The sequence below is a fragment of the Pseudorca crassidens genome, chromosome 1, assembly GCF_039906515.1.
Source record: "Pseudorca crassidens isolate mPseCra1 chromosome 1, mPseCra1.hap1, whole genome shotgun sequence".
Classification (NCBI taxonomy): Eukaryota; Metazoa; Chordata; class Mammalia; order Artiodactyla; family Delphinidae; genus Pseudorca; species Pseudorca crassidens.
This window is the reverse complement of record NC_090296.1, coordinates 185,639,187-185,653,584: the sequence shown is the minus strand read 5'-3', so window position 1 is coordinate 185,653,584 and position 14,398 is coordinate 185,639,187. Positions and strand designations below refer to the sequence as shown.

The 14,398-nt window shown below is 37.8% G+C and overlaps 1 protein-coding gene across 2 annotated transcripts in view; it reads right to left on the bottom strand.

Annotated features, from left to right (window-relative positions):
* Positions 1-14,398, bottom strand: part of SPAG6 (sperm associated antigen 6) — a 73,744-nt gene that overhangs the window by 10,337 nt on the left and 49,009 nt on the right. The window contains exons 8-10 of one of the 2 annotated variants that reach the window (XM_067703268.1): positions 12,604-12,795; positions 5,806-5,922; positions 3,739-3,884 (exon numbers count right to left, since the gene is read on the bottom strand). In XM_067703268.1, coding sequence (XP_067559369.1) covers positions 3,739-3,884; positions 5,806-5,922; positions 12,604-12,795 — 455 coding nt within the window. The remainder of the gene's footprint in view (positions 1-3,738; positions 3,885-5,805; positions 5,923-12,603; positions 12,796-14,398) is intronic. The other variant, XM_067703353.1, reaches the window with a different exon arrangement.

Genomic DNA, 14,398 nt, shown 5'->3' with positions numbered 1-14,398 from the left:
AACCATAATGGAAAAGAATTTGAAAAAGAATATATGAATATATCTGAATATATATATATGAATCACTTTGCTGTACACCAGAAACTAACACAACGTTGTAAATCAACTGTATTTCAACTTTAAAAAAAAGAAAAAGAACAAGAAGAGGGGTGCCCACTGAGGACAATAACAGATATTTACTGAATTGAATTCTTCCTATCTGTGAACCCTGTGGCTAATCCTAATAGCCTCTCACTTAATCCTAATAGCAACTCTGTGAAGTAGGTAATTATTCACATTTTACACATGAGAAAACTGGTTAAGAGGGTTAAGTAATATCTTCAAAGTCACAGTTAGCAAGTCGTTTGGACTGAGATAGGAACTTAGATCTGTTTGATACCTAAGTCCGAGCTTTTAGCCATACTCCTCATGAAAGAACCAAAATGAACCTCCAAAAAAGAACTGGAAATGCCTTTCCTCTGGCTATCACCCTACTTCTTCCTGGCCTTTAAGAATATAGGGGAGTTAACTCATCCTAGACCCATGTAGAATTTAGGTTACTGTAATACCTGTTATCACACCAGAAATGGGCTGAACGGAAGACTGTATGCATGCCTTGCCCCCCGGTTTAGGCAGAGATCCAGAAGACAACAGCTGTGGAGTGGCCCGGGATTAGAACTTATGTCTTCTAACATCTTGTCCTGGGCGCCTTCCCTCTCATCATACCAACCACCTTTATTAAACATTTTTAAAGATTACTAAAATCAGAAGGCAACTGAAATAAATGTTTAGGCTGAAAACAGCTGAGAGAATGTATCCACTGATAATCTGTCTTACAAAGAATAATTCTAAAATAGTCACCAAGTCATTTTTGAGAATTACGACAGCAAAAATTAAACAATTTTGAGATTATATTTGTCTGCTTTCATAGGAAGGCAAATTTTCAGAGATTTCTATAAAACTCCTCTAAGTTCTATAGAGCCCAATGCTTTAAAAAAATATATGTCAGAAACTTGAAAAAGTTAGCCAGCTAACCAAAATTCTTCATGATAATTAGCCAGATCCCAGAATATGAGAAGTGGAAATTTTACAATGGTATTTTGACAAAGAACCAGATCAAATTCTAACACGACAGAGTTTTTTATTTCCCCTGGTGCCCTGTAAACTAATCCTAGAAATTAGTGGAAAGAAGACTTCTATTCAAGAAAGCACCTTACCATTGGTCAATTCTAATAGGTCACTCCATTTGGGGGACCAGTTAGTTCACTTCTTCCATTTTTCTATAATTCTGTTTATGTTAGAAAATTGCACAGAAAGTTATTTTAAACTTATGTAAAATAGCATTCTTCCTGAAGGGACATACATTCCATGCACAAAAATTAACTTTATTTTCTTCATAAAAGGTTTTCATATTTCCTTCATTTAGTGGGTTCACACATATTTATATGTTATACAACCTTTTTGGTATGTTATTTTATTTATATATTATACATAGTATATATACATGTTATGATATACTACTCCTTTGATGTATTTTATATATATTAATACTTTCAAAGCTAATTTATTGGAACTCTTTTGGTCAAGAAGTTCTCATAAACCTCCCCAAAGTGAATGAATTTGTACACCTCTGGAAAGAATTTACTGGCAGAGTATATGTGAATATAAAACAAATTTCAATCTTAAAATTATTTTCGTGCTTTTAAAGTCAATGTTACCATATGTATTAAAAACCACTGATATTAAATAGGAAGAATACTCCCAGAGTAATGGAAATAAAAACAAAAATAAACAAGTGGGACCTAATTAAACTCAAAAGCTTTTGCACATCAAAGGAAACCATAAACAAAATGAAAAGACAACCCACAGATTGGGAGAAAGTATTTGCAAATGATGTGACCGACAAAGGATTAGTCTCCAAAACTTATAAACAGCTCATGTGGCTTAATATCATCAAAACAAACAACCCCAGTCAAAAAATGGGTGGAAGACCTAAATAGACATTTCTCCAGAGATGACATACAGATAGCCAAGAAGCACATGAAAAGATGTTCAACATCACTAATTATGAGAGAAATGCAAATCAAAACTACAATGAGACATCACCTCACACCAGTCAGAGTGGCTATCATCAAAAAATCCACAAACAATATATGCTGTAGAGGGTGTGGAGAAAAGGGAACCCTCTTACACCATTGGTGGGAATGTAAATTGGTACAGCCACTATGGAGAACAGTCTGGAAGTTCCTTAAAAAACTAAAAATAGAACTACCATATGACCCAGCAATCCCACTCCTGACCATATATCCAGAGAAAAACATGCTCCAAAAGGATATATGCACCCCAGTGTTCACTGCAGCACTGTTTACAACAGCCAAGACATGGAAGCAACCTAAATGTCCATCAACAGAGGAATGGATAAAGAAGATGTGGTACATAAATACAATGGACTATTACTCAGCCATTAAAAAGAATGAAATAATGCCATTTGCAGCAACATGGACCGAGCTAGAGATTGTCATACTGAGTGAAGTTAAGTCAGACAGAGAAAGAGAAATATCGTATGATATCACTTACATGTGGAATCTAAGAAGAAATGATACAAATGAACTTATTTACAAAACAGAAACAGACTCACAGACTTAGAGAATGAACTTATGGTTACCAGGGGGGAAGGGTGAGGGGAAGGGATAGTTAGGGAGTTTGTGACTGACATGTAAACACTGCTGTATTTAAAATGGATAACCAACAAGGACCTACTGTATAGCACAGGGAACTCTGCTTAATATTATGTAACAACCTAAATGGGAAAAGAATTTGAAGAAGAATAGATACATGTATATGTATAACTGAATCACTTTGCTGTACACCTGAAACTATCACAACACTGTTAATCAACTATATGCCAATAAAAAATAAAAAGTTTAAAAAATAAATAAATTGAAGAAAAATAAATAGGAAGAATAGTTTACATAACATATAAATTATAACAAATTTTAAAAATTGGAATTTGTAATCTCTAATATTAAGAGAAAATAAGAAATGAGTGTAGTATTAGAAAAATATAGATAAATATAGCCTTTAATTCTGCATGTTTTGTGGACATTTTTCAAGATTCAGTTGCTTAATAATTCTATCTGTACTTGGTAACTTTGTTTTTATTTATTTGAGGTTTAGTGGTAGAGTTCTCTTTTAGGCTTACAGGGACTGAGGCTTAGGTTTAATGCCCTGAAACCAACCTCATTAAAAAAATTAATCTTGAGAAAAACTTCCTGCTACATTACTATGAAGCATCTGCATTTCATAAAAAATATAATTTTTTCAAATATAGATAGTAACTTTCTTTTTGCCATGCAACATCTCTTTCTTATTTGTAATACTCTCACCGATATGAATGGAGCTTAAGGCAGAGAAATAATATGCAGGGAACTATGAAAATCAGACTCTTTCTAAATCAGGTTCATATTAAAGATTGTTGATTTACTTTGAACTCTGTATTTGGGTACTCTTTAGTAAAGCATGTATTAAATTAGTACAGAAATATCTCAAATGGCATTCCAGTTTGATGTGGAAATGTATGTGTCACTCAGAACATAATTTAATTTGAGGGATAAAAGAGATCAAGAGAGAAGTAGAAGTATACACGGGTCTTATGTGCTATTGCAAAGTCCACATTTTGACACAGTAGATACAAAATCTAGGTTTGAGAACTGAAAAACTACATTATAACTTTGACCTTCTCAAAGTCCATTTCCCCACCTTACTATTTCTTCTGGGTAACAGTTGTTAATACTGTTGATGTATTCTTGAAGGAGAGATCCAGGTTCTGCTTTTATCTCTTGAATCCTTTTAAGTCCACCACTTGTTACAAAAAGTCGTCGAGCTTTGCTATCATGCGGCAGCACCTTGAAAAGTGAAGCACACAAAAATGTCAGCTTTTCTTTTCCAAGTTGGATTTTTACTACTGAAAAGCAATAATATATCTGAGGAAATACATAAGAGAATTTATGTCCAATATACCTGCAACATAATGAGCCTAAATTTGCTGATCATTGGAAGTAAAATGCAGCCTTTTTAGAAATTTCTTAACTTTTTATGTTGTGGAGATGGAATAAAGGCAATGAACAGGAGCAAAGATAATGGAGAGCCACTCATATACATACAAGGTAAAGCAGTATCTGTTCTTCTCTCATACAAACTGAAGGTCTCTCCAAGCTCCTTAACAAGGCACAGAGGGCCTTCTGTGACTCAGGTCCTAAACACCTCTCCAGCGTCCTTCCCTACCAACCTCTATGCTAAATTTTATTTCAATAATCTCAAAGGGTGTGTCCAAACCATTTCTTGCCTTTGCCTATGCTGTTTCCTCTTCCTAGAATACCCTTCCACCCTCCACACACCTCCCCCATTACTTGGCTCACTCTTGCTTATCTTTTTTTTTTTTTTTTTTGGCCACGCCACGTGGCATGCAGTATCTTAGTTCCCCAACCAGGGGTCGAACCAGTCCCCCCTGCAGTGGAAACTGGACCATCAGGAAATTCCCATTCTTGCTTATGTTTTAAGACTCAGCTCAGATGTCACCTCCTTTAAGAAACTTTCTCTGGGATAGCCCTATTCTCTTTTCGCAGGATGAGTTGGGTACTTTTCTTCTCTCATGGAATTCTGTTAAACCCCTATCTGTGCACTTGCCACATAATTTTTTTTTTTTTTTTGCGGTACGCGGGCCTCTCACTGTTGTGGCCTCTCCCGTTGCGGAGCACAGGCTCCGGACGCGCAGGCTCAGCGGCCATGGCTCACGGGCCCAGCCGCTCCGCGGCATGTGGGATCTTCCCGGACCGGGGCACGAACATGTGTCCCCTGCATCGGCAGGCGGACTCTCAACCACTGCGCCACCAGGGAAGCCCTAAGCTAAACTCTTTATATATAACATCTCATTAACCTTTACAATGACCCTATAAATAGGTTCTTTTATTAACCCCATTTATGGGTAATCACACTAAGGTTTAGAGAGGTCAAGACTTGCTAAAGGCATTGCTGCTGGTAAATGGGGAATCCAGGCACCCCAGCTCCAGAGCCTGGGCTCACGGCCACAGTGGGATACTAATTCCAACAACCCTGTTTTCTTAAACCCAACCTCCTGAACACAGTTGATAGTTTAGGGTCCCCCTCCTGGCCATCCACAGCTGTGAGAATGCACTCACTCTCTCTCAGCCTCTGCTTTCAGCAGTCAGTCCCACTGGCTGAGCCCCTTCCAGCAGCTTGACCTTTCTACCTTACTACCTTGAATCTGCAGTGGTCTAAGAAATATGACAGCCACGTTTGTTAAAACTGTTCACAGAATAAGTCAATACACTCCAAGTGACTGTCTCAAAGCATCTCCGGTAAAGTGCATGCACGTTGCAAAAAATATTTCAGTGACTCAGAGACCTTTTACCTTTTCTTTATAAGATCTTCGCAGTGTTCCCAGATGAGAGAAACTAACAGACACTGGGAAAATTACCAAAAGTTACTTCTCAGTATAAATTATCTGCGCTATGAGGTTTTTATATGTTGACTCTTTACTCTCCAAGAACATAAAAAAGACAGTACAGAGGCTGTGAGGAAAATGTGAGGAAGAAGAAAGTGTGAATTAGTTATGTGTGAATTTTATTAGCTTATGTTAATTTTATTAACCTATTTTACCTTCCGTGTCAATATGATAGGTGAAAGTTAAGTAGTAAAACCCTGCCCCCATCTTACAGAAGAAAACATTGACCCAGCAGAAGCAACAAGTTAATACCCCATTTCAATTTTCTTCCCCCACTTCTAGGCTAAGAGAGCATGTCTTACCTTACTGAACTGTCCAACCACATACTTCAGAATATTGGGAGGAGCATCATACAGAAATGGCTCGAGAGCTGGTAAATAGGTGCATTTTTGTAGGATGTTCTTTATGGCTTTTTTACTCTATTGAAATACAAAGCAAAATACATACCAAAGTAAGTAATCAATGAAAGCTTGACAAGAATTCATGTTTTGTGTTCCTGGAATTTGAAAATGAAGTGAAGAGCTTGTGATGAACTTAACTGCTGTTGGTGACCAGGTCTACCAGCGGGATAGCGGAGATCACATCCACTGTACCATGCAGACAGCCTTACTCCAATTCTAACAGTTCCAAGCTGGTGATAGACTGCCAACCTATTAATCAAGAACTCTAATGACACTAGAAATCCACTGAGCTTCACTATCCTTCATCAAGAAATATACTTGAGTTTTGACTATAAACTTCTAGATCAGGATGTATATCATGATTAATAATCAGTTGTATTATCCAGCATGAAAGAAATATTAGTATATTAGTTAATTAAGGTTTTGTTTACTTGTCAAGTTCTGGGTTTAAAGTTTTTTTAACAACATTATTGAGATATAATTTACATACCATAAATTCACTCATTTTAAAATCCATGTATTTTTAGTAAATTTACAGAGCTGTGCAACCATCACCACAATCTAATTTTAGAACATTTTCATCATCTCAAAAGAAACCTCGTGCCCGTTTATAGTTACATTCTTGTGGCTGTAAAGTAATATCTCATTATGGTTTTGATTTGCATTTCTATCATCACTAATGATGTTGAACATCTTTTCATGTGCTGATTGATCATTTGTTGGTGAAATGTCTATTCAGATCTTTTACCCATTTTTTAGTTGGGTTGTCCTCTTATTATTGAGTTGTAAGAGCTCTTTATATATTTTGAATACAAGTCCTTGCTTGAATATATGATTTGCAAGTAATTTTTCCAAGTCTGCGGCTTGTCTTTTCATTTTCTCAGTGATGTCTTCTGAAGCATACAAGTTTTTCATTTTGATGAAACCTAATTTATCAATGTTTTCTTTTATTACTTGTGCTTTAAGCGTCACTTCTAAGAAATCAATGCCTAATCCAAGGTTAAAAAGATTTACTTCTATGTTTTCTTCTAAGAGTTTTATAGTCTTAATTCTTATATTTAGACCTATTATCCATTTTTAGTTAATTCTGGTATATGGTATGAGACATGGGTCCAAATTAATATTTTTGTCTGAGGATATAATAATTATCCTAGTACAGTTTGCTGAAAAGACTATCCTTTTAACATTAAATTGCCTTGGCACCTTTGTGAAAAATCAACTGACCATAAAAGGGTCTATTTCAGATTTTCAATTCAATTACTACATTGACATATATGTCTTTCTGTAAGCAAGTACCACACTATCTTGATTCCTGTAGCTTTATAATAAATTTTGAAGTTGGGCAGTGTAAGTCTTTCTTTTTCAAGATTGTTTTGGCTAGTCTGAGTCCTTTGCATTTCCATATGAATTTTAGGATCAGCTTCTCAACTTCTGGGGGGAAAAAAGCCAGCTGGGATTTTGACAGGAATTGTATTGAATATGTAGATGGTTTTCACAATATTGAATTGCCATTTTAACAATATTGAATCTTCCAATCTGTGAACATGGAATGTCTCTTCATTTATTCAGATCTTTTTTAATTTTTTTCAGCAATGTTTTATAGTTTTCAGTGTACAAGTCTTATACTTTTCTTTTTTTTTTTTTTTGCAGTACGTGGGCCTCTCACTGTTGTGGCCTCTCCCGTTGCAGAGCACAGGCTCCGGACGCGCAGGCTCAGCGGCCATGGCTCATGGGCCCAGCCGCTCCGCGGCATGTGGGATCCTCCCGGACCAGGGCACGAACCCGTGTCCCCTGCGTCAGCAGGCGGACTCCCAACCACTGCACCACCAGGGAAGCCCTTACACTTCTTTTGTTAAATTTATTCCTAAGTATTTTATTCTTTTTGATGCTATTGTGAATGAAACTATTTTCTTAACTTCATATTTGAATTACTCATTACTAAGATATGGAAATACAATTGATTTTTATATTGATTTTATACCTAGTGATTTTGTTGAACTCTTATTAGTTCTAGTATTTGTGTATGTGTGTGTCTGTGTGTATTCCTTAGGATTTTCTACATATAAGATCACGTCATATTTTGGATTTAAAATGTATAAGCCTTTAGAAAATGTGCCTTATATTTGGTTATTTATGGCTGTGAATGAAATAAAATTGTTCCTACAACTTCATTTTGTGAATTGTACAGAAATTACATGGGGTCAACAAACCCTTTTATTTACCTAATTCAGGAAATCAAGTAAGGTGTTACTTTGAAATAATGAATGAGAGACTATGAATTTTGCTAAATGTCAGAGCATTTAGTAGCTAGTGCTTATCCTTAGACATATATAATACATGATGATGTGAGGGAAGGGGTCATGGGCTATCTACTTAGGGCAACTTGAGTTTGAGCCTGGTTTTCCTATGAACTAGCATAGCATCTACAGTTCTACATTCACTAATTTTTCTGATATTTCTAAAAACTGACTTCAGCCACACTGATCAAAGCTATTGTAAAGACCACAGTAAGTGACTAGCAATACTATTTTTTTTTAATCTCAACAACACACATAAGCGTAGTAATTAACAAAATACAACTGTCAATTCTAGGCAAACACTTGGTGCCACTTCACTTGTTTTTCACAGAAAATGAAAGGAGTAACAAAAAATTATTCACTGTTGCTTTCCTTAATGAATGATCTCTAATGAAAACTGCTTAAAATGAAAAATGTTTCTTATTCAAAAGTTAATTTTATTCTGAAAGCATTCTGACCCAAAGAGCTATAGTTATTTAAATGAGGGGGGCACATAGGAGTAAATCTTCATGACCTTGTGTTAGGCAAAGTCTTCTCAGATATAGCTCCAAAAGCACAAGCAGCAAAAGAAGAAAAATACACTGAACTTCGTTAAAACTTCCTTTTTAAATGTGCTCTAAACAATACCATCAACAAAGTGATAAGACAATCCACAGAATGGGAGAAAATATTTGTAAATCATACATCTGATAAGGATTTGTATCCAGAAATATATAAAGAACCCTTACAACTCAATAATAAAAAGATAAATAGCCCAATTTAAAAATGGGCAAAGGGTCTGATTAGACATTTCTCCAAAGACGATATACAAATGGCCAATAAGCACATGAAAAGATTTTCAGCATCATTAGCCGTCAAGGACATGCAAATCGAAACCAGAATGTGATACCAATTCACACCCACTAGGATGGCTATAATAAAAAACAAAGACGATAACAAGTGATGGCAAAGATGTGGAAAAATTAGAACCCTCATACATTGCTGGTGGGAATGTAAACTGGTACAGTCACATTGGAAAAGAGTTTGGCAGTTCCTCAAAATGTCAAAAAGAGTTATCATATGACCTAGCAAGTTCCATTCCTAGGTACATACCCAAGAGAAATGGAAACATACATCCACACAAAACTTGCATAATAATGTTCATAGCAGCATTATTTACAATAGTCAAAGAGTAGAAACAACCCAATGTCTAAGCAGTGAACAGAAAAATAAAACGTGGTATATATCAATACAATGGAATATTATTTGGCAATTAAAAGGAACAAAATATTGATATATGCTATGACATGGATGAACCTTGAAACTTTAAGTGAGAGAAGCCAGGCACAAAAGGCCACATATATTGTATGGTTTCATTTAAATGAACTGTCCAGAAGAGGCAAATCCCCAAAGACAGATAGTAAATTAATGGTTGCCTGGGGCTAAACAGGAAGGATGTGGAGTGACTGCTAATGGGAGAATGAAAATGTTCTAAAATTAGACTGTGGTGATGTTTGCACCTGTGAAGATACTAAAACCATTGAATTGTATAGTTTAAATGGGTAAATTATATGGTATATGAGTTATATTTCAATAAAGCTGCTAAAAATAAAGGGGAACAACCAAGACAATAAGAATACAATAATTAAATCAAATAATTATCTTAGAAATAGTTTTATAACTATTTGAATAGTTTTATAACCATCCAAATGCCAAATTAAGATGATACATTTCGATATGATACCTCTGAATCAAAACAAGTGTAGTTGCCTGAATATTATCAAAATATATGTAGGTAAGCTGATTATATAAAAGATATATATTCTTTTCAGTTTTTATAAGGTATTTGAAATTACATAGGTGTATAGACAGTAAGGCTATGTGAAAATGTGCAAGAAATTCCAAGGGGCTGCTCCTTGGCTCTCTCTCATGGATCAGAACCAATTAGAGAATGCTTACAGAAGCTGACATGCCTTTGGGACAAAATGAACTTCAACATGGCCTTATAATTTGAAAGCTGCTACAGAGTAACAAATGAGAAACACCATTAGACAGTTCCTAAAGCTCTTGGATACATTTTCCCTACTGAGATAGTGTCACATCAAACAGATTTGGACGTTCACTCTAAAGCCTTTAAAACAACAACTGATAGAATCCAAGAGACCTTGGGGAAGAAAAGAAAAGGAATGATTAAGTCCCTACAATAAGAAAATATCTGGATGGATTTAAAGCCTTGGAAAGATTGTTGACAGGATAAAGACTGATAAATCACTTTTAATTTAATACCCACTGTATTTCCTGAAAGTAAATATTATATTAAATAAGGGCAAAAGGAATCTTCTATTAGTAAACCTAAATGTTTTAATAAAACCACCTTTATTAAACTAATACAAGATAAAAATTATCTGACTTCAAAAAGTAAAGTTATCAAACTTATTTTACTCTGGTGATATTTATACAACATAATATCATAATAACTCATTAAAAACCAAGTTATATAAACTTGGTAGCATGTAAATAGTATATAGTGCTCCCTCAGAGACTATTTGCAAGGGTTTCTCAAACTATAATTACTACTGACTCCACTATTAATTATTCATGCTCTAGCTGATGTAATCTTTTATTTCCCTGGATTACTAGAGGTAAGGGTGGGAAGGATGAGAAGTGAGGAGGAGGGAGGAGGGAAGAGGAGGAAGTGGGGAAGAGGAGAGGGAAGAGGGAGGAAGAAAGACAATTATGATAATGGGTTAAAGAAATATGCCACAAAAAGAGAACTACATACATAGGTTAAAATTATATGTAGGGCTTCCATGGTGGCGCAGTGGTTAAGAATCTGCCTGCCAATGCAGGGGACACGGGTTCGAGCCCTGGTCCAGGAAGATCCCACATGCTGCGGAGCAACTAAGCCCATGGGCCACAAGTACTGAGCCTGTGCTCTAGAGCCCATGAGCCACAACTATTGAGCCCTCATGCCACAACTACTGAAGCCCATGCACCTAGAGCCCACGCTCCACAACAAAGAGAAGCCACCATAGTGAGAAGCCCACCCACCGCAATGAAGAGTAGCCCCTGCTCACCACAACTAGAGAAAGCCTGCGCACAGCAATGAAGACCCAACGCAGCCAAAAATAAAATAAATACATTTAAAAAAATAAAATAAAATAAAATAAAAGTATATGTATGTAAATCAGATGTACTTGGACAACTCAAAACTGGAAATGGAGTTGTGGTTTCTCACCAGAAAGTCAAAGAATCACACAATTGTTAAACAGGAAAAGACCTTAGCACATTGTCAATCTTACTCTCTACCAAGCATCGCCAAGGAATGGAGTCAACATTGGAGACAAGTAAGGGAAAAGCCCTAAATCTGTTAAATCATTGCTTTGATCTAGAAAGTCTTATAAAAACGGGAAAAGCGTTAATCTTAGAAATCAACTTCCCCCAATGAATCTGTAGAGAAAAAACATGTAAACATAACCAAATCAACATAAACTCACTTTTATAAAATTTATAAACCAAATAAATGACTCACGACATCGCTTTCAGACTCTCTCAACTGTAAGTTCAAGCAGACTTCCTGCCTTGTTAGAGCACCTAAAGTTGTTCCAGCAAATGTGTTTTCCTATTTGTTACTTCAGTGTTTTAATTAAAATTTAAAAGTAATTTAATTTACTGTTATTTTGATTGTCTTTTCTGTGTACTTCTCTCAACCCAAGTCAATTCTGAAAGCTGCTTTCCAAAAGTTACATGTTTTCCTAATAGGCAGTATGCTGGGAAGCATTTTTCTTTCTTTGAAATTCTAAAATTATTTTACAAACCCATCCTACTTTATATTCATGTTTTATGAATCATTTCAGTAGCTAGTAACATTTTTTTTAGAAATCTTAATTTTTTTTTAAATGCATGATGTAAAAATGTTTAATTTAGTGAATCTTACAGTCATTTTTCCTTTAAGGAACAAATATAAGACATAATTAAAAGATCAGGCAGACTTGGAGTTAGGAGAGGTAGCTCATGCTTCAGGAATACCTTGGGAAAGCAGCTTAAATTTCTTTAGACTCAATTTTTTAATGTAAAATGGACTAAAGTACTCTCTGGCCAATTCCATCTCCAAAATCCTATTATTCAATAACCTATTTCATAAGAAAAGTCAATAGAAATGTAGAAGGCAACAACCAGACATTCATTTTACAAACAACTTTGTACCTACAGAGAACTTTCATTAAAATATATCACTGATTTTTAGAGACAAGGGTAACTCATTTTCAAAGAGTCACCTCACTTCTTCTGATAAATTTATTTCTTGACTCAGAAAAGCGATATTGTCCATGATGAAAATTAAAACATTTTAATTTACACATTTTAAAGAATGAGTCAAAATCTAACAAAGCCTCATTAAAACAGTCAAGAATTAAGCACTTACTTTCATTTGAAGATCCTCAGAACTTTCGGTCGACATGTACAAAGAAAGCAGGACGGGCAAAGTGTTTGTGACCGCGACAGCCCGGGCATGCTCCGGAGTGTGCCTCCCAATCTGTCCCAAGGCCCAGGCAGCAGCAGCCTTAATATGATCTTCTGGCTCTTCCGACAAGCAGACTGACAGCTGGGGCACACCCTGCAGCGTTGATCAAAAGAGCAAGAGTTATGAATCCAGAGCAGGATTAAAGAGTCTTCCCTGTCTCTCAAACGTTAGAAGGAATCATTTTGGTCTTGATCCTTTTCTTAAACGGTTCAATAAATGAGCACTTCACAGGGGCTGTCATTTTTCAAGTCAATAAAATGACTAGAACTAATTTACCTTAATTATCTGTAACAATCCAACTAAACTAAATAACTCCACTAGCGTTTACTCCCCAAACAGAAGCATTTAACCAAAAAACAGATGCCACAGACCAGTATTTAGGCAAAACCAGATTCCCCTGTGACAAATTAAAAATGCGTAGGATTTTAAAACCTTTTGCTTGAGGGGAGGCCGGCTGGGGCCGGCGCACACATCCCAGACGCAGCCGGGCTGGTGACTCAGCTGCAGGTGGCGCCCCAGAGTCCGGGGAAGTGGCGGGGGGCGCAGGACGCTCTCCGAGGTTGCCCCCGGGGCAAAGGATTTCCAGATCTGATCAGGGAGCTGGACTCCTCGGTGTCACCACTTAGAACACACATCCTTTCTTTGCTATCAACATCACGGATCACCAACCACCCCAGACATCTGCCTGTGTGACTTTAAAAAGTCAATGCAGCAGCATTTTGGTTGAAGAAGGAGACCTTCAAGATGGCAGAAGAGTAAGATGCGGAGATCACCTTCCTCCCCACAAAAACATCAGAAATGCATCTACATGTGGAATAACCCCTACATAACATCTACTGAACGCTGGCAGAAGATATCAGACTTCCCAAAAGGCAAGAAACTCCCCACATACCTGGGTAGGGCAAAAGAAAAAAGGAAAAACAGAGACAAAAGAATAGGGACGGGACCTGCACCAGTGGGAGGGAGCTGTGAAGGAGGAAAGGTTTCCACACACTAGGAAGCCCCTTCGCCGGCGGAGACTGCGGGTGGTGGAGGGGGGGAAGCTTCGGAGCTGCGGAGGAGAGCGCAGCAACAGGGGTGAGGAGGTAAAAGCGGCGAGATTCCTGCACAGAGGATTGGTGCCGACCAGCACTCACCAGCCCGAGAGGCTTGTCTGCTCACCCGCCGGGGCGGGCGGGGCTGGGAGCTGAGGCTCGGGCTTCGGAGGTCGGAGCGCAGGGAGAGGACTGGGGTTGGCTGCGTAAACGCAGCCTGAAGGGGCTAGTGCGCCACAGCTAGACGGGAGGGAGTCCGGGAAAAAGTCTGGAGCTGATGAAGAGGCAAGAGACCATTGTTTCAGGGTGCGCGACGAGAGGGAATTCAGAGCAACACCTAAACGAGCTCCAGAGATGGGCGCGAACCGCGGCTACCAGCGCAGACCCCAGAGACAGGTATGAGATGCTAAGGCTGCTGCTGCCGCCACCAAGAAGCCTGTGTGCGAGCACAGGCCACTGTCCACACCTCCCCTCCCGAGAGCCTGTGCAGCCCACCACCGCCAGGGTCCCGTGATCCAGGGACAACTTCCCTGGGAGAACGCACAGCGCGCCTCAGGCTGGTGCAACGTCACGCTGGCCTCTGCCGCCGCAGGCTCACCCCGCATCTGTACCCCTCCCTCCCCCCTGCCTGAGCGAGCCAGAGTCCCCGAATCAGCTGCTCC